The 19,136-nt window shown below is 49.2% G+C and overlaps 1 protein-coding gene across 2 annotated transcripts in view; it reads left to right on the top strand.

Moving 5' to 3' along the window:
- The window catches only part of LOC133351908 (receptor-type tyrosine-protein phosphatase delta-like), a 440,533-nt gene that overhangs the window by 195,434 nt on the left and 225,963 nt on the right, over positions 1 to 19,136 (top strand). For both annotated transcript variants that reach the window (XM_061567497.1, XM_061567498.1), the window contains one exon: positions 652 to 841. In XM_061567497.1, coding sequence (XP_061423481.1) covers positions 652 to 841 — 190 coding nt within the window. The remainder of the gene's footprint in view (positions 1 to 651; positions 842 to 19,136) is intronic.

The raw sequence follows: 19,136 nt of genomic DNA on the forward strand, positions 1-19,136 counted from the left end.
AGGCTCGAAATGTATGTATCAAAATTAGCATTTAAATTGAGGTTATTTTCCTAAATGCGTGGTGCAGACTTTGACAAATGGTGCTAAAATAACAGCAGTTAATGAAGTTAAATCATGTTTACATGGCCACGGCACCCTCGGCTGATGGAGACAAATACAGGCCTTAGCATCTAGGAGTGTTATTCTGTATTCATACAGAGGCTTAATTTCCCACTGCAGTTGTCTGGGGCTGAGCTCCAGAAAATGTCTCCGCCCCACCCCTTTCCCTCGCGATGACACGTTCGGAGTGGGTTGGGCCTTGGAAGACCCCAACATTTATTCCACGAAAAATTCGACTCTGATTGAAACTGTTTTGCCACTCGCTACCGCCCCCCCCCCGACCCCCCTTTAAAAATCCAGACCCTTATTGTGGATATGAGCATTGAGTTGTTTATAATAATATTTTCATTTTATACAACATCTTTCTTGTAACATGTTGCCAGATGGAAGTGTTACAGAACCCATGCAATGTGCACGGTAACTGTAAAAAAATTTGTCGTTGTTGCCTTAAAAAAAAACGCACGTGACGTGCATACCGCTAACGCCTGCTCAGTGTTTTGTGCGCACGTCTTATTTATTTATTATTCTCCCCTCCCTCCGCACCCTTTTCAGGATCTACGTGAGGGCCCCACAATTCGGGTCGAGAGACCAGCGAGCGGGACGACGAAGACGGGGGGCCGCTGGTCCACACATTCGCTCGACACCCGCGCGATGACGCGAGCCCGCGCCGGCGGCCTGCGGGCTTCGCTCGCCACGCTGGTGGTGCTCTCCTACCACTGCAACATCCTGACGGTCGCCAACTGTGAGTTACGACGACGAGGCGCATGGGGGGTTGGTATGGAGTGAGGCTGGTGTCGTGGCGACTCGTAATCCGAGCTCGGCCGTTAGGGATGGACCTCTTGTGGATGATTTCTCCGCCTCACCACTGCGGGCAACCCCTCACTTCAATTCCTGAAGATGCCTGTTGTGTTAGGAAGCCACTGGAGCCATGGCACTTTTAAATCTGGATTGAAAACTCATTTTTCTGGAACTGCTTTTTGTGTTTGGTTTGTCGTCCTTATCAAGCATCTCCGATTAGCGCGGTTGATTACGTACGGTTCAAAATAAGTTGAACATGCGTACTTATAGTGCAGGGGCAGTACATCACAATCGATCTTGATGCTCGAGGTGTTCTTATTCTCACGTTTTGTGTCCCAAGAGCATGTACGTGATTCCATCGCGCCATTCCTCAACTTGCCAAACCACCCTTCACAGTATTGGAATCTTGAGCCATAACTTTGAAAAAAGGCTACGGCATTAATGCACGTGGTTTACTATCATATCGAGGACATGGTACAAACATCGTGTACCACAATTGATTATATCCACTTTATTTAGATTGTACGAAAATGTTGTGTCGAGGCTAATGGGTGAACATTTTAGAACGTGCAAGACAGGAAACGCAAACGGGACAAAAATATTGATTTTCGAATCAAATCGTGACCCAGAATTTAGAGAATTGATTGACCCGCTCCGGGCGAGGGAAAGGGGGGGGGGGGGCTAGGATTTGATGAATTATTACTTGCCTCGCGGACACTCGTGGCCTCCTGGACTGCAGGAAGCTCATCATCCTTTGATGGCATCAGCATTATTTGCCACCATGACCTCTAGATTGTGGCACGTTTTGAATTTTGCATTTCTGTCCGGGTGTTGTGGACCTGCCTCAACACGTCCACAGTGCCCGGTTATTTTGCCAGTATATTTTTTTTCTCCCATGATTTTTTTTTCCCCCAAGTTGCGTTTAAGCAACGCCCTTTGCAATCCCACGAACAAAACGCGTTGCACGCGCCAGCACGCGCGCGTGGATTGAACATCCGAGCACGGGTTGGCGGCGTCAAACTGGGGGTGCGATCGCTTGCACTTGCAACACGCATCCCCGCGTAAGTTAGCGCGTCCGCGTTGCGCTCGCCGCTCAAGTACGAGCTCGCCGCTGGCTGCTGGAGCTCTCCTTAGCGGGACAATCCAGGGGAACGCACTTGTAAACCCGTGCAATAGCAAACACCAAGCCACCCCCCCACCAAACCCTTTCATCTCATCTTCCCCCACCTGCCTCGCTGTATCATTCCTCCAGCTGAGCCCGCAGTCTCTGCATATCAACAGCAGGCTTCTGTTATGATGTTTTTTCGCTTCAAATGTTCACGGCTTTTTTTAAAGTGCTCGGTAACAAGGCGGGGGGGGGGGGGGTCGTGGCGCACAGCTGAAATCCTTGGTTCGAATGCGAGTTTCAATGACTGCATGAAAATAAAAAATAAATGGTCCCGCAACTTCCGTTGGTTAAAACCCAGCGAGGAATTTAAATATAATTTTGGGAAGGTGCTGCCCTCTAATGTGTGGACCAGAGGTCACTTGAATGAATCTCAGAGGTAGTTCTGTTGTGTACACTTCCAAGGGCCAGTGTCTGCCATTGTCTACTTCATATCATGCCCTGCAACTGGTCAATCAGGGTAACGCTGTGGAAATTAAGAAACATAAAGTGTAACGAAAGTGGCAAAATAAACAAAAAACACCTTTCCGCTTTGCCGAATCGGCAATGACTTTTTAAAGTGAGTTGTTTTGGACGTGAGCAGCATGGCCAGGCCACGTGGGGACGAGGGCACGCGGGTTCACACGCGGTGATTGAATGCCCGTGCCTGGGCAAGCCGGCAGTGGCGTTGGTCGCAGTCGGTTCTCACCTGACTAAACCCAGGGGAGATTTTTCTGCGGAACACTTTGGGATGTGGTGGGGTACACAGAGGCAATCCGTCCATTGCAGCAGCAGCAGTAGCAGCAGCAGGGGTTAGTGCTAGACGGGCGGGAGGGAATGGGGTGCGAACGGATGGGCTTTAGATGATGCTCATTACTCAGACGGTGGCTTTTATGTATTGCGTGTAGAGCACACGAAACATGCGTAACTGGCGCTTCGCAGCGATTACACAACACGCGTTCACGGTTGGGATTGTAGATGCTGCAAGGGAGGAGGAAAAGAGGTAATTATGGCACGGGGGAGGGGGGCGGGTGGCAGGGGAGGGTGGGGTGTTTAATTTCTTCCTTCATTGCCCTAAATAATGCCACAGTCGCAGACACTGGCGGATGTGCTGTAAATAAGAACGGCGTTAAGTTACGCAGAACATTAAGCTCCGAACAGGCATGCTAAAGATGTTCACCTGAAGGAATGAAATAACGAATGTAAACCACAGACATAACCGGCAGGGGTTTTGTTTCACTTATGTTGTTGTTGTTCTCTGTTTACCCAAAATTACACTACGTGACTTTACCGAGAGAACCAAAGAGTATGGATTCCTGTAGTCACGAAAGCTTCAAATCAAGATTGATGTCACCTATTGCTGTTTCAAACAACAATTTTAAACAGCAATAGGTTTAAAACAGCTAACCGCCTGTTCATTAAGCAGAGTTCATGCCCACAGTGCATGTGGCCATTTAAAACATTTACAGGAATCTCAATATTTTTATGCTATGTTTGGCATTATTGAAGCTGGCCTTAAAAACGTTTGTGCAGGCATGATCACAGCAGAAGTGCATTCTCGTTCTGGGTGTCCCTCGAAGTTTCTCGGCATTTAAGCCAGAGTGGGTCAGTGTGATTAGCCAAGTGGCTCCGTGGAGATCATCATCATCACCATCATTGAAAAATAAGAATAGGTTTTACCCTTTTCTGACAATAAAACAGGAGGTGTTAAGATGTTCAAACTGCAAGTAGATCCCCTTGGCAAGGAATCAAGTCTGTATTAACCACGCGGACTTGTGGTGAACATGCAAACAAACATGCTCTGCTAATATAGGCATTGTCTTTGAAACCGATTGGCCTACACCAGAGACAGAAGCCTTCTTTAGGGCCTAGGCTCAACAGTGTCTGACCAAAGAATGCCGAATGGCGAAAGGCACAAAGGCAATGCACCTATCAGAGCATTTGTAGCTCCGGGTGAGCAGACAAAAAGGTTCCATGATATCATCATCACCACCATCACCATTATCAGCCACGGTCAGTCTACTGCTGAATCAACGCCTCCACCAACCTCCCTTGTTATCTCGCACGACCCAGCGATACACTCATCAACCCAACACCTGCCCAACGTGCCCATTTCTTTGTTCGCTCCATCTTCTTGGTGGATGTTTTTCCCAGATGCGGTGGCTTTTAATTTTATTTATATATATCTTTTTTTTGTGGAGAGCTGATTTAGCCATATAAATGGCCGAATAACGGGCCACTTTGTTGAGTTATCATTTTTTGTGGCCAGATCGCGTTTGAAAAATAAACCTATACCCCAGTGGCATTGCCTGGTAGGATGGGGGGGGGGGGTTTAGTGTTGTATTTGCATGTGTTTGGGTGATTTGTTTACCATTCTTGTACTCCTATCACGTTTTTGTATTGTTTGTTGTTGAAACGTTCTTACCCGCTCCGATTGGACATCTGTTAAAAAATAAATATTCAAAGCTCATCGGATTCCTCCAGTATAAATAAATACTCTTCATTCAGTTGGACATTTTTTTGCCGCTTTGTTAAGGGTTGTGGTAAAATGTTGATGACACCGGAACAAGCTGACACGCAGGGTGGACAAGTGCACGGGGGGGCGGGGGATTCGGGTGAGAAGAGGGGGCCTCAAAGATGAGAACCCCTCCAAAAATGACAAAAAAATTGTTGTAAGTATGGGAAGGCCGGGGGGTGGGGGGTGGTCCTGCCAACATGACGTGCAGGAGGGGGCCTCACGCTTTCTCTCGATGGGCCTGCCGCGTGTCGACAAGCTCCTGTGCGGTGATATCGCAGTGTCTTCAAAGTCCACAGCGGGCAGGGTTGTTTGGTGTCGCTACAAAAACCCTCCCTGCAGGCTCTCTCGCCGCGCGCTAATTGAAACTTTCATCTTCATCACAAATGGGGCTCGGCAGCGAAGACGCCAGCGGTGAGACGACAGCGGTCGCAACCCACCCCCCCACCGCCCCCCCCCCACCCCCCCGGCTGTTCCCATTCGTGAACTCCCCCATCTCATGTTCAAGTCCGAACACAGCAAAACCTTTCCTTTCTTGCCCTGCTTCTGACTGGCTGTCTCACGGTTGTGAAAGATCTTAAATTGCTGCGTATTACGCCACCATCTCTGCCTTTCTCTGCCACTGAGCCACCTATGTGGCAGACACATCCCTCTGATTTGCCTGCAGTGTCCCCCCCCCCCCCCCTCCTCTATTTTGTACAAAGTTTACTGAGATGTTGCTGCCCTTTCGGGCGGTACTCTGTACGGTATAACCGAATTGTAATCAAAACGTTCCAGTTTCGTGTTTTTGTTGTTGTTGTTTCAGACATCACACGGAACACCTACGGGAAAGTCAACGCTTGATTTGCATTTTGCATTGCGCGTAACACTGTACTCAATGTCGCAAGAAGCTGCGTCTGAACTGCTTTCAGTACATTAGTTACCTGTGGTGAACAATTCTCACAGCTAATGCAATGTGTATATTGTATTTAGTCATGCGAAGAAGTTTCATCATCGTCATCATCATCATCACGTTCCATGGGCGGCAGATAGCCCGTTGGTGTCCTCTGCACATTTCGTCATTTATTTTCACTTCCCTTTCTGTCTTGTGGCGATATGCTCAAGTCAAAAACTACTAAAACTATGCTTTATCTTTCCAGGTAAGGCCCCCACTGAGCTATGTAGCTCGTTTTCAGAAGCGACTGGCTTATCATTTGGTAATGTATAGCAGCCACATGCTCCAAGCGTACATTATTTCCTAAACGTGGAGGGCCGGAGAAAAATACATGCAACCGACTCCACATCCGAAGTTTGTAATACCGTCATGTGACATTAACCTTCCTCTGGCTTGAATCCCTTGAATGTTCATATGAAATACAATGTTATATATATATATATGAAAAAAAATCATCAGCCACTGCCTATCCACTGCTGTGTGAAGGCATTCCCACGCTCTCACTGTTTCTAATGGCCCTGTGGAGCCACGATTCATCGCCCGCCTGCACACACTGTATGCCCTTCTAATTGCTCCGTCTCTGCAGTGGGTGTTCGTCGGGCGTGTTCTCGCCGTTTCGACTGCCATCCTATCCCCCAGTCAGTCTCCATCTATTGCCCATCGTCCCCTCCAGCCATGGAGTGTGCTGGCCAAACCCACGTGATCGCACTGATTTGTGTTTGTTTTCTGGCCCGTGCGGGTGCTCCTCTCGCACGCGTTTCTTCGGTGCACCTTTCAGCTCGTGCCGCGATGTTCGTTGTCCATTGCTCATACATTATATCACTTCCACTAATCGTGCATTGATGTACGCACTTAACCAGACAATCGCCCGTCCAAGATGCATACCTGCATCTCGCTTTCGATAGGGGCTTGGGAGAATATATGAAAACACAACGTATGACGAGTCATTAAAGGTAAAGGTGCAGCCCTGCAATCTCTTGCTCGTGCCACTGCTTTGGAAAGGGGCTGATTTCGATGGAGCCCCTCTCGAGGCAATTGTCTTACTCTTGCACACTGGCCTGACAATTTGGAAGGTGTGGTAGGTACCCATGCATGACCCCCCCCCGCGTGTGACCCGCTGATAGACTGACTGTGGTGTAGACTTTCATTCTGTTGGGTGGACAGATGCCGGGGGAGGGTAGGGAAGGTATGAAATAAACTTGCACCATCCGTTCAATTGTCGTGCCAGGAGATCGGATCGAACCAAATCGGTGACCTCTGGATATTTACAATTCCTACATCAACCAATAGCCAATTGATTTACAGCCCTCCAGCGCAGACTGCGGGACCCATGATTAATCATGGGAGCAGCTTTTCCGGTCACGCTACGGTGCCGTGACAGCCACAGAATGACGATGAGCGGCGAGGTGTCTCGACGTGCCTCGGCTTGCCCTCGGCGTGCCCGAGCCGCCCTGGCAGAGCGCGCTCGCCCTCGGGCTGATTGGTATCCACGTCGGCACTCTTCTACCACGTGTCCATCTTACGACGGGGGCAACCGAGGCCCTCGGTCGTGGCTTGCTCGCTCTCGCATGCTCACTTGGCCGCCTCGATCAACCTTTATGTTTTTTTCTTGTATTGTCTTCCCATAGATGGTCGCACGGTGAAAGCTGATGATTCCCTTGAATTTTAATTCCACTCAAGTCCGCCACCAACTTTGAGCAAAAACTTACTTGCTGGACAATGATATTTTGTGGGTTATCAAGTTGTTCAACTTTGTTGTTTTCCGGGGAGCCCATCATATGTAATATTACGAGCGATCGGCAATAAAAAAAAACACGTTGTTAGTTCGTATAAAAGGGGGGGGGATGTTGTTGTCCCTTTTTAATCGCATGACTCGGTAATTGTTGACAAGCTTTACTTTGTGGCATTTAAACAGCTCATCCGTGGCATTATTCGCGGCTGTCACGATTGCATCCGCCTATTGTCCTCCCCGTAATGAATGCCATCAGTTGCTAATCGCCGTCCATTATAATCCGCGCTGTTTTTGTCGTCGCTTTTCCGCGTCTTGAAAGCGCTTATTTCAAGATTTAATTCTCTGTACAAATAGAGCACCCGGCCACAAAATGGCTTTGCTGGAAATTGCGCCCGGATTACGGATCATAAAAAAACACACAAATTGCTTGTGTTTATGAACAAAAAAAACCAACACGTGCTCTAATGATGTTGACTTGTTGATGATGATAACAAAAACATCTGCATGAACAGAGAAGCCCGGCAAACACATTCCATTATTAATTTCTAAGAGCTCCCTGTGATTGATATCACTGAATATTGCAAGAGCTACAACGTAATTATCGTTAATTGAAGATGGATGGTGCCACCTTCTGATGTGTGGTGGAGTGGATATGCAAACTGAACGTGACGTATCAGCCCAACGGCTGCACGCCTTTTCAAATGAGACGGGAGCCGGCAAAGCGTTGTGCTTGGCCACACAGCCCGTAACTCTACCCCACTGTCACTGTCAGCTATGGTCAATCCACTGCTGGATGAAGCCCCCCCCCCCAAGCCTTTGCCATCTCTCACGATTCCGCGATGTATCAATCTTATCTCACGGGGTACAGTGCCTTGGTTAAATCCAACTATGGTACAAGATGGTTGGCGAGATGAAACGAGATGAGTGGATGAGATGAGTGTGATATGAGGTGGTCGGTGGTGGTGACGCTGCGCGTGGAATTAACGAAGATGGAAGTGTGATGAGCGGCTTGATGTTGGGTGACCCATGGGGAGTTGGGGACAGGGGGGAGGCGTTAGTACGAGTGGGGAGGACAACAAGAGGAGTAGGAAGGGTGGGCTATAGATAATAAGTGGGTTTTAAGAGAACAGCGGAAGGTCGTGAGAGAGGGTGATCAATCCACCTAGATCCTTAACACGAGCTGATGCTTGCTGTTGCTCACGGTTCGATGTCCTCCTATATGAATTCTCTATTCCTTACCTGCCACTACATCACTGCGGGTGACCATCAATTGACGTATCCTGCTGAAGCCCACTCACTCTCATGCACAGTGGAATGATGCCATTAGCCTACGTGTGTTCTCGGTGTTTGTATGTAAATATGTTGAACATCTTTCGCACCGTGCATAGCCAACTCATCGGAGTGTTTGTAGATTGTGCAATTTCCACCACCGTGTCAGGATTGTAAATACAAAATGAACATCCATAACAGGTTTTTTTTGGGGTTAGATCGCGTAAATATAATACTGTGTCGTTAAAACCGTCACCACCCAACAGCCAATTGTGTAAGGTATGTCACGTAAACAGAACGTGGCCAATTCGTCACTAGTACAGCATTAACCGGTGTGTTGGAGAGCCAGGCCACAACATTTAAAATCTGAGTACGACGTTTCGCCAGTAATTACAACTAGCTTCAATTGCAACTAACAAAACGAGTGCTGCTCTCACTCAGTAGTGTGGGTAACCGCTTTGACTTGTAACATATGGGCACTGGACAACTGCTGGATGCCATGTAACAATACCACGAGCAGGAACAAGTGGTAAATACATCAAAGCCTAGAGGCTGCAGGTGGCGACTGAGAATATGGGAGAAGCGGCAGGGTCGTGACAAGGAGGAGGATGTGCAGGCAGGGATATGCATGGAGCCACTCAATATGGGCACCATAAGTGGACCCTTGAGGGATGATGATGGTGGGGGGGGTGCAGCAGAAGGATGGGAGGTAGGGGTGGGGTGGTTCTGGCCTGTGTCACTGGAGATCTGTACCTAATCAATCCATCCAGGCTATGACACACGAGCCTCCCGCGGGGAAGGGAGGTTGTTGGGGGCGTTTGGGGGGTGCGGTTGAGGCAGAATCCCGCGTGGCCGGCGCACCCTCGCACTGCCAACCTCTCCCCCCCCCCCCCCCCCATCTGCCCAACGTTCATCGCTGCTCTTAACACTTTGCCTCGGCACCCGTCTGCTCCGAATTGAGGTTCAACGCTGCGCCAGGCAGAGCTGTGAGCCGGCTCGCCTGCGTCGCCTTGCGGTCACTTGAACGCGTTGATAGACTGATGGCCCGCAGGAGAAACGGGCCCTTTCTGTTTGCGGTTGTCCAAGTCGTGGCGCAATCGCGAAGGAAAAACCCCTTGAAGGTGCAAATTAAAGGGGGGGGGGGGAGAAAATAAAATGCGGCTAGCGGTGCCGCGAGGGTTAACGCCCATGGACTGCGTATCACAGTCCGCGCACTAAAGAGCACGCGCAGGTTCAACAGAGTGAAACAATCCAATTTCAAAATGCAAACCAATAAAAACCTATTACTTTCATGGCTGGAAGCCATAAAAAGGAAGCCAGCACCGCTGATGGAAAGGTGCCCGCTTGCGCCAAGCAAGTAGCAAAGCGTTGTTTAACTCAAACCGTCGCCTGCACACAAAAACTCCTGTTTCGACGGAGGAGTTGGGCATGGAAATTGGTTCTGTTCCGACTGCCAGAATTAACAGAGGGGGTGGGCGGGGGGTGGGTGGGTAAAGCAAGGCTAAGAGTAGCGGAGAGAGAGCATGAGAGCGTGCGCGCTAACGGGACGAACCCTTACCGCGGCACCAGCGCTGGATTTGCAGGGCACGACGCAGGCACCCGCGGGGAAACGGAGGACTCTCTCTCCCATGGGAGTGGACGGCACAGGCGAGCCGTAATTTCATCGGAGCGCTGATTAACCACCATTATGCTAACGAGGTAATTAAACAGGTTAACGGGTTGTTGGGAGAATGGGAACTGACAGCCAGGTAATCATAACTGGCGGGCCGGGGGGGGGGGGGGTGGCACTCACAGTGGCGGCCGCAATAACGAGGCACGGCACAGCCTCGTGACAACGCGGGCGCCATTTGCGCGCGGATGAAAAGTGCACGGCCGTCGAAAATGAGACATGACGGCGAACATTGACAGCCTTTGCGAGGAAACCATTTTTAAAGGCATCCATTTATTTATTTATCGAATAAATCTTAACGCTGGGGGGGGGGGGGGGGCGGGCAGCTCATTTAAGACGTAGACCTTGCACGGGAGCGCGCGCACGACAACTTTCGGAGGCCCCGGTGTTAACTCCTTCGCTCCTCCTCCACCTTCGCTCGCGATGCGCGGCCGATGTCTGCCGGTGGCTTTTCGACCGCCGCGTCGAATGCGCCGCGTGTTTCCGATTCGTCAAGCTTGCACGGACCGCCGTGCTCGGCGTTCCACGCGCGTTTCCGTCGACGGCGCGTTGCACACGGCAACGCCGCCGCGCATTTCACCCGGCAAAGCGCGGCGATGTCACAATACATCTGAGAGAGAGAGAGCGAAAATATCAAAATGCTGCCCGCTTCATCTTTCTTATAAATAGTAGGGCCCTAATGGATGGCTGTTGACAGGGCCACTGAAACTGAGGGATGGCGGTGATGGTTGTCCAAGGGGGGGCCCCTATTATTCAGAAGCTCGCCGGGGCTGAATGAACGCTTGAGTTCTCACATGGAAATACAATAAAACGCTCCTTATCCCTCGACCTGCTCTTCTTATCCTGCACCAGAATTGATCTGGATATAATCCATTTATCTGTGTGGCTATCCTTCCTATTATCCCAGCCTTTGCATGCATATGGGCAATAACCTTTTTAAGCGGTGGCAAAAATTATTCCGATTATCTGTGTTGAGCCGTGTTTTAGACTCGGCTGGAGAGATAATGCTTCTCTAAACCTACTGGGACGCGAAGTGACCAGGGGGGGATGGCAAGGTGGCAGCAGATGTGCGACTGAACGCAACTGTTCTAAGAGAACGTTAGAATAGTCTTGCGTTTAGCAGTGTAGCAGTGGGTTGTGGATTATGTCCGCGTGTGCACCCTGGGTGCATGTATTCCCTCATAGGCGAGCGTTTTCTCCCAGGTACTCCACTTTCCTCCCACAATGCAACAAAAAGAAAAAAAAAACACACTCCTTGATGAGGAATGATCCAATCGCGCCAATGCGACTCGGTGAGGCTTTCTTGTGTGAATGTCACGATTACTCTTATTTGCACTATCTGCGGGCTCAGCTGTTTCATCAGCCTCCGTTGCCTTCCTCCAGAACTGGTGCGTGCATCGGAGCCTGGTGGGATGGATTGTGTGCATTAACTCGCACTTCTCACAATTATTAGCAATTTCACGCGCGTCCAATTAGTGCTCCGCGTTCACAAATCACGTGTGAAATGCAACGGTGGCTGCAATTGCACCTTGCGCACGTGGGCACGACAGGCCATGGTTCGGGTGGGTGAGTGGCGGGGGGGGGGGCAGTGTCGTGATGATGGGGGGGGTCAGAGGGCAGGGCGTGAAGTCCGTCCGGCCTGCATGGCTCACCGCAGTAATGACAGCGCGTGCCTGTAAGCGTGGGCCGCTGACATGCCACGAGAAGAAGAAGCGCATCGGATTCTTGTGCCGGTTTAATTCTTCCCCCCCCCCCACCCCCGTCAGAACGCTAGGTAATAGGGGATAAGCTGCAGAGGTATAAATAGATCTATTATATGCAGTTTGGAGGCGCCGCGCAGCGAAACACGACAGGCGCGCGCGCTTATAAAGTGTGAGGTTATAAGATATGCGGCGGTGGTCGCAAACGCCCTCAAACGCGAGCGGCGTCGATTGCTCGCTGCCTGTCAACCGGCGACAAAGGGGGGGGGGGGGGACAGGCCATGGAATGCCGCACGCGCGCGTCCATTGTTGGAGGCTGCTGGGGGGCCCCCGCGTGCACTGTGCGTCTGTCTCGTGTAATATTGCGTTTGGGGGATTATCTAACGCAAGCCCCCCCCCTCCCCCCGTCAAAAAAGATATGCCTTTTCCACGCAATCAATCACACGGGGGCGGCCGGTACCTGTGTCTGGCTGTTAACATTCACCGAGATATTGGCATGTCCAATGCGTTGTGCCTGCCTCGCTAAACAGGATATTATTAGCGTGTCCTCGTGGGGAATGCTCCGTGTCTGCCCGAAGTGATTTGAGAAATATCGGCATCTCGGGTTCAATGCTGGAGAATTGCCAAGCCCCGTGCCCTTAGTTGTACTTCTTTTTCTTTCGGACAATGACCTTAGCAAACTCTGCCTTTCCTTTAAGCATCACTCTCAACGTGCCTCCCTTTGCGTCCTTTCTTTTCACAGCCCCTTTGGTCACGCTAATGCTAGACAGAATGCTGTGTCGGTCGTGGGAGTTGTTCAGCCACGCCTCACCAAGGCTCGTGTGGGGTGTGAAAGTTGGAGGTGGTGGGCAGGTTCGGTTTAGATGTTGCTCGCCCGATGCTAGCCGCGACTGTGAAATCAAACTCAGGTTGTCGAGTTGACAGTGCAGTGCGCTCATCACCGCAGCATCACCCTTCCTCCCTTGCTTCAGAATCACACGTCGAATATTTATTTTTCGATTTAAAGCTTTCGTGACTGCAGGGATTCATCTTCTTGGTTCTTTCGGTAAAGTCACGTAGAATGGAAATAATAAAATTATAAAAATAAAACATAATAAAAACGTCGTGAGAATTATTTTATTATGTTTTATTTATTTTATTTTATTATTTCCATTTTACGTGACTTTACCGAAAGAACCAAGAAGACGAATATTTATTCATACGAGAGGTATCCAATGCGCTGTGAAGCTCTTTTCTCACAAATGTCGTCCGGTAGGGACGGGTAAAGAACTTTACGACAACAATGAAATACGAAAACACGACAGTAGCGCAAAGTACAGGCGATGCGAACAAATCACTCAAAAATCAAACACAAATGAAACTAAACCGTCCACGATCCTAGCAGGCAAAGCCTCCAACTGAGGTATCGACTTATTTTTCAGGAGCGACCTGGCCATCACGAATGATAGCCCAACACTTTGCTTTTATTTATTTTTTTGCTGCAAAATTTCGTTGGTACGGCTCGTCGCGTCCCGATGACTCAACCCTTCTGCGAAGACAAAAAAAATTATCGGGGGTGGTGATGGTGGTGTTGGGGGGGGTTGGTCCTCGTTTCTTGCAGCTGCTCGCTTCTGAAGGTCAACAGGGCCCCCGGTGAGATGCGCGCCACCACCACCACCACCAGACGTAACAAATTTGATTTTGGGCTTTCATTAATGGGCTGCCCATCACCTTGGCGACGACCTTTTTTTTTACTAAATGAAAGAGGAAAGCATGCAAATAGCCTGCGGGTGGGTGGGTGGGCTGCGAGCGGGCTGGCGAGGGGGGGGGGGGGTTCGGGAGGGGGGGGAGGTGTCGGGAATAATTAATCTGCTGGCGTGCACAGGAAGGCTGGTTATTTTTCATGGCGCGGTAGAGAATTGGCTTCCTCTGTCCCCCTCCTGATTTAGTGCCCTTGTTTTCCCCTTACTCGCTGAGGCACACGTGGATACTGACGGTGCCGAGGACAAGCCATAGCGCCTGTACATATATATATATAACCTGTACTTCACCTGAAGACGGCTGCTTGCGTTGTGGCCGAAACGTCGTGAGAATTTTTTATTATGTTGTATTTTTATTATTTTATTATTTCCCTTCTACGTGACTTTACCGAAAGAACCAAGAAGAATGACTCCCTGCAGTCACGAAAGCTTTAAATCGAAATTTAGTGTATATGTAATGCATAGACACGCGTAATCTTTATTTTTGGGCGGTTGGTAAAGGTGGTGCAAGCTTCTTCTTGGTTCTTTCGGTAAAGTCACGTAGAATGGAAATAATAAAATTATAAAAATAAAACATAATAAAATAATTCTCACGACGTTTCGGCCACAACGCAAGCAGCCGTCCTCAGGTGGAGAACAGGTCTGGCGAAAAGACAGAGTCTGAATGACAACCCCAGGCTTGGAACGTCTATTTAAGCTGGGATGGAGGGGGCAAGTGCAAGCTGTTGGCGCGCCGAGATATGGACCTGCCCGGAAATGAATGATGCCGGCAATCGCCGATGTCGGTGGCGAACGATGGCACTACCAGTCCCGTGCAAATCTCACCGCCCCCCACTGCCCCCCCCCCCACCTCTTTACCAACTGGCAGTAGTGACCAGCGCGGCGAACTGTGGTCAGACGAATTTCCATGCCCGACTGGGCGCGAGGAGGGCCCCTTCATTCGTGTTGAACTTCATTCGCTGCATACTCTCAGTTTTTTCGGTAAAGTCACGTAGGTAAAAAAATGTAATTAAAATTAGGAAAGATAAAATAATAAAAATCACGACGTTTCGGAGGCAACACAAGTCTCCGTCATCAGGTGGGACCGTCACAGCCAGATTTGCTGTATCACTTGATACACTTGATACAGCAAATCTGGCTGTGACGGTCCCACCTGATGACAGAGACTTGTGTTGCCTCCGAAACGTCGTAATTTTTATTATTTTATTTTTTATTAATTTCATTTTTTTACCTACGTGACTTTACCGAAAAAACTAAGAGTCTGAGTCCTTGCAGTCACGAAAGCTTCAAATCTAGAATTAATTCGCTGCACCGTACGTAGCCAACCGTGCTAAGCGTACTCATTCGGTAGATTAGCAAATGGCTGTAGAATAACTTAATCAATCTTCTTTCTAAAGTATACAGGAATTGAGGATGGTGATCATATGAATGATTAATTTGAATGCAACAGTCCGGCCTCCATGCCCGACTGTGTGCACGTGAGAATAACAGAGCTGAGCATTGGCCTCCTTGCTTTCCACACTGCATTTGGAAAACCCAACAGCTTTTGTACAATCAGGAAAACAACTCTAGACTGGTTTCGAGATTCTAGGTCTTATCAGCAGGACCAGGCTTTCTAAATTGATATATATATATATACGTCACTGGCAAGAGCACGGTTAGGATAAAATCAAAGTCGGTTCTTTTGAATATTTAAATGCCACAGCATCTCCAGATAAATGTAGCCCACAGATGGCATGATGATGATCATTATGCTAGTGACTACATTATAGATGCTCTTCGTGAACTGTATATATTTAAATTTGATGGCGCCCCGTTTGATCAAATAACATTTGAAATGCTGATACGGGAAGATTTAAATTCACACGGGCAGACCCAAAGTGCTTCGCGAAAATGTGAAGACACAGACAGGTGGCGACAGTGGGTAACATCCCATGCAAAAGTGACAGACGCTGCCACAGCCATTTAAATGAACGACAATACGTCATACGCATCACATCACAGCATACTATACAGTGTTAGAACATCGTTTTCTGGCTGGATTGCGAGATGGGTTCCTGTCTGCCTGCCTGCTCGACGCATACGCGGTGGTGACGTCACGCCTTCCCCCCCTCCACCCACCCAACCTGCACCCACACCCACCACCTGGTTTTGTATATCTTGATTATGCGATAGATGAGGGAGGGATGGAGGAAGACAGAGGAGGGAGGAAGAGGGAGAGAGGAGATGGGCAGGCAGACGGTGAAAGGGCATTCAATTGAGAGGAAAGAGAGAGAGAGCAACACAAAGAGGAGAGAGAGGGCAAGTGACAAGCAGTGGGAGGCAGGGGAGGGTTATGGAGATGCAGGAGAGATTGAAACAGGAAATGGAGAGGTGGGAATAAGGAGAGAAACAACGGGAGAGAGACACGCAGGGGGCAGGGAAGTGGGGTGAAGTAGAGTGAATGGGGGGGGGGGGGATGTAGAGGGAGGGGGAGAGGTGGAAGAGGGGACAGAGTAATTGAGAAATGGATTTGAACGAAAACAAAACGAGAAACTGAGATAAATATGGAGTACAGAGAAGCCAAGTGAAAGATGGAGAGGGGGCTTTATGTGAAAGTAAAAGTTTTGCTGGCTGGGGGAGACCTACAGACGGTCACGTCATACGGATGTGCGGGTTGCCAGTATATTAAAAAAGATTAACGTTCGTAATTTAATTCCAGCCCTTCGTGCAGGCATCGCTGGAGTAACAAATGTATGAATTATGTAATAATTTAAAACATATATTTTTCTTGAAGAGAGGCAATTGTTTGAGCAAACGAGCCTTCATCTGCAGTTTAAGCGATCTTCTTATATTTAATTGGTTGTGCAAGCCGCCGCCTTATGACAATTTACAGATTTTTTCCCATTAGATATGCTGAATGATCACGGATTCCTGCCTGCCTCCATCCTCGTCTGCTGCATTTGTTTGATTCAGAACGGATCTTGGGCCTATTTAAAGTGTGTTTGATCATCAGCGACATTATCTTTCTGGGATTATTAATCTGCAATCAAAGTCGCAGCCAAAGCAAGAAGGCAGTTTGTGTTGCACGCTTGGCAAGCCTTGTCAGCTTGACGACTGCCATTAGCAACTTTTACTGCAAGCATTCTCACGACTCGAACGTAATTCCCCCCTGATGGTAATTGGATAGAGCTGCCTAACCATGAAAACCTGTACTTACCGTTTCCTTTCCTGGATACAACAATTCCGCTGTAAAATTGTAAATGCTTCGCGCGTTTTAGCGTCAATTAAGCATTTTTTTTATTTTGCTGAAATTAAACGAATGCATGTACAAACAAAAAAAATACTTTGGTGCAGACGTTTTTGAAGATGCTTACCTACACCTTGTCTGCTCGGCTGCATGAGGCAAGTACGGGGCTTTGTTTCTAAGAAGAACATGCCTTTGGGTTATTTATTTTTCAATGTAGAATATTTTTTTGCATTTTACCAGCTAAGGTCTACTGAGCTAGATAGCTCTTTTTCAGAAGCGACCTGGTCACATCGGAAAGCTCAACGAAGTGGCTTATCATGTAAGCAGCCAAATACTCTAAAACCATGTTTCAAAATGTGGAGGTAAAACCTGAAGGACCCAGAGAGAAATCATCACGACCACGGGGAGAACACGCAAAATCAAAATATACAGGCGTCAAGGTCATGATCAAACCCTCGACCACCTGTATACCAGGTGAGAGAATTAATATCTCGCCACCGTGGCACCCTTATGGTCAGTGTATCGGGGCGTTGCTGCACTTAGGGCACTGCACATGAACCCGGCGACACGTGTTTGATTCTTGCCTGTGGATAACGTCACTGGCGAGTCGTATTTGAGTCGGCCTTGGCCCCATTCACCAGCGCGCACTGACTGGCGTGTTGGATTATGGTCGCGGTGGTTGGGTTGACAATGGGGGCTGTAAGTTAGACGCGAGAATTGCGTATCGGAGTGACACCGCAGTAATATCACTGGATTGTCGTGATGACACATTTGACCATTACTCAGACTCGTGCTAGACGAGCCCCGGGAAAAAAAAACACAGCCTCGGTGTTCGAGCACGTACTCCTGTCGGACACGTGCACGCGCACAAATTAACACCGCAATGTCACTAAGCCGCCATGCGCAAACGACAAAGTCGCGACGATGTCGTGCCAAGCCAGATGCGCTTCGATGCAAAACAAAGACACGCATGCTTGCACACACGCTCACAAACAAGCCTCTTCCCCTCTCGAGGTCGGAGCTTATGTATGCGTCGGGATGCATCGTCAGAGTTTTTCGCAGGTTGCTTTCGTCGTCTCGGGCTGTCGAGCTGCGAGGGAAAGATCCGCGAGGGGAAAACGACGGCTGGACTTTTTTTTGTTACTTGGGCGTCAGTCTGTGACCTCTTGAACCTTTCCCGTGGTGAAATGTGACACTCGAGGGTGCCGACGCGTGCACACCTCGGGTTCAAGTCGCCAACATGACCAGGCCTTCCCAAGTGAGCAATGTTCTGCACACACCTCAGGGACATTCTCTTGTGAAGTGTGGCTGACATTGGGGGGGGGGGGAAATCTATTACTCTCCGCTTCCGCGCGCCAGTCAACAGGTCACCGTTTTAAATGTGCATCCACGGTGAGCTTGGAGTTTCTTGCTTATCTCTCTGTGGCTGTGAAAATGCTATTGAGGTGTTGGGGTGCTTTAGTACAAAAACGGCTGACGGAGGCGTCTGCCCTCGGCAAGTAGTCTTATCTGAAAGAAAACATTTTTTTCGTGTAGAGCCCTTTGTCGATCCACTGCTGGATCAGGGCCTCCCCAAACTTCCCCACCCTGGTGAAAGCTTGGAGAGCTGAATGGAGTTCAAAATAAAGTCACAAACACTGCTTGCGAAAGACCCAACGCAGAAGATCCCCTGGGTTTGATCTTCCACGAAGCTCGTGGTCCACCCTAAACCGCATCTACTGCACGAAGACATGGCAGATGCGGATACCCGATGCACAAAATGGAACATTTTAAACTTTCCAGTGCGCGAGTGTGGTCATCCAGAACAAGACGGTACAACGTATAACGGCGCAAAGCGGTGACCCACAGACACGCAGGAGGCGTCGCAGCGATGGCACTGCGCTCCTCCTGATGCGGTTATCTGCTGGTTTGACCACCTACATGTGACATTGAAGTCGATGCTCTGCATCTCTACATCAGCAGCAGCAGCAGCAGCAGCAGCCGTACGAAAGTTGGTGAAGACCACACCCCGGTTTTGAGTGGCGTATTTGTGAAGGCAGGGATTATGGGCGTGGGTGGATGAGAAGCACAGCGCGCAAAGGGATACGTGTTGCAATCCATCTCGGTGCAAGGCGGAGACGGGGTAGTCGATATGAAGCCGACGCGTCCAGGCGCCGCCGAGTCTCGCACTCGGCTTCACTTCCAAAAACACTCGAGACTTGGGTGCACAGGGGGTGAATTGGCCATAGGCAAAACAAATTGTTTATTCATGTAAAAAAAAAAACACTTTCACTTACGAAAGCTTATACAGATTGAGATGTTTCTTAAC

This window comes from Lethenteron reissneri, chromosome 39 (assembly GCF_015708825.2).
Source record: "Lethenteron reissneri isolate LAM-NWPU_2019-01 chromosome 39, ASM1570882v1, whole genome shotgun sequence".
In the NCBI taxonomy this organism is placed as follows: Eukaryota; Metazoa; Chordata; class Hyperoartia; order Petromyzontiformes; family Petromyzontidae; genus Lethenteron; species Lethenteron reissneri.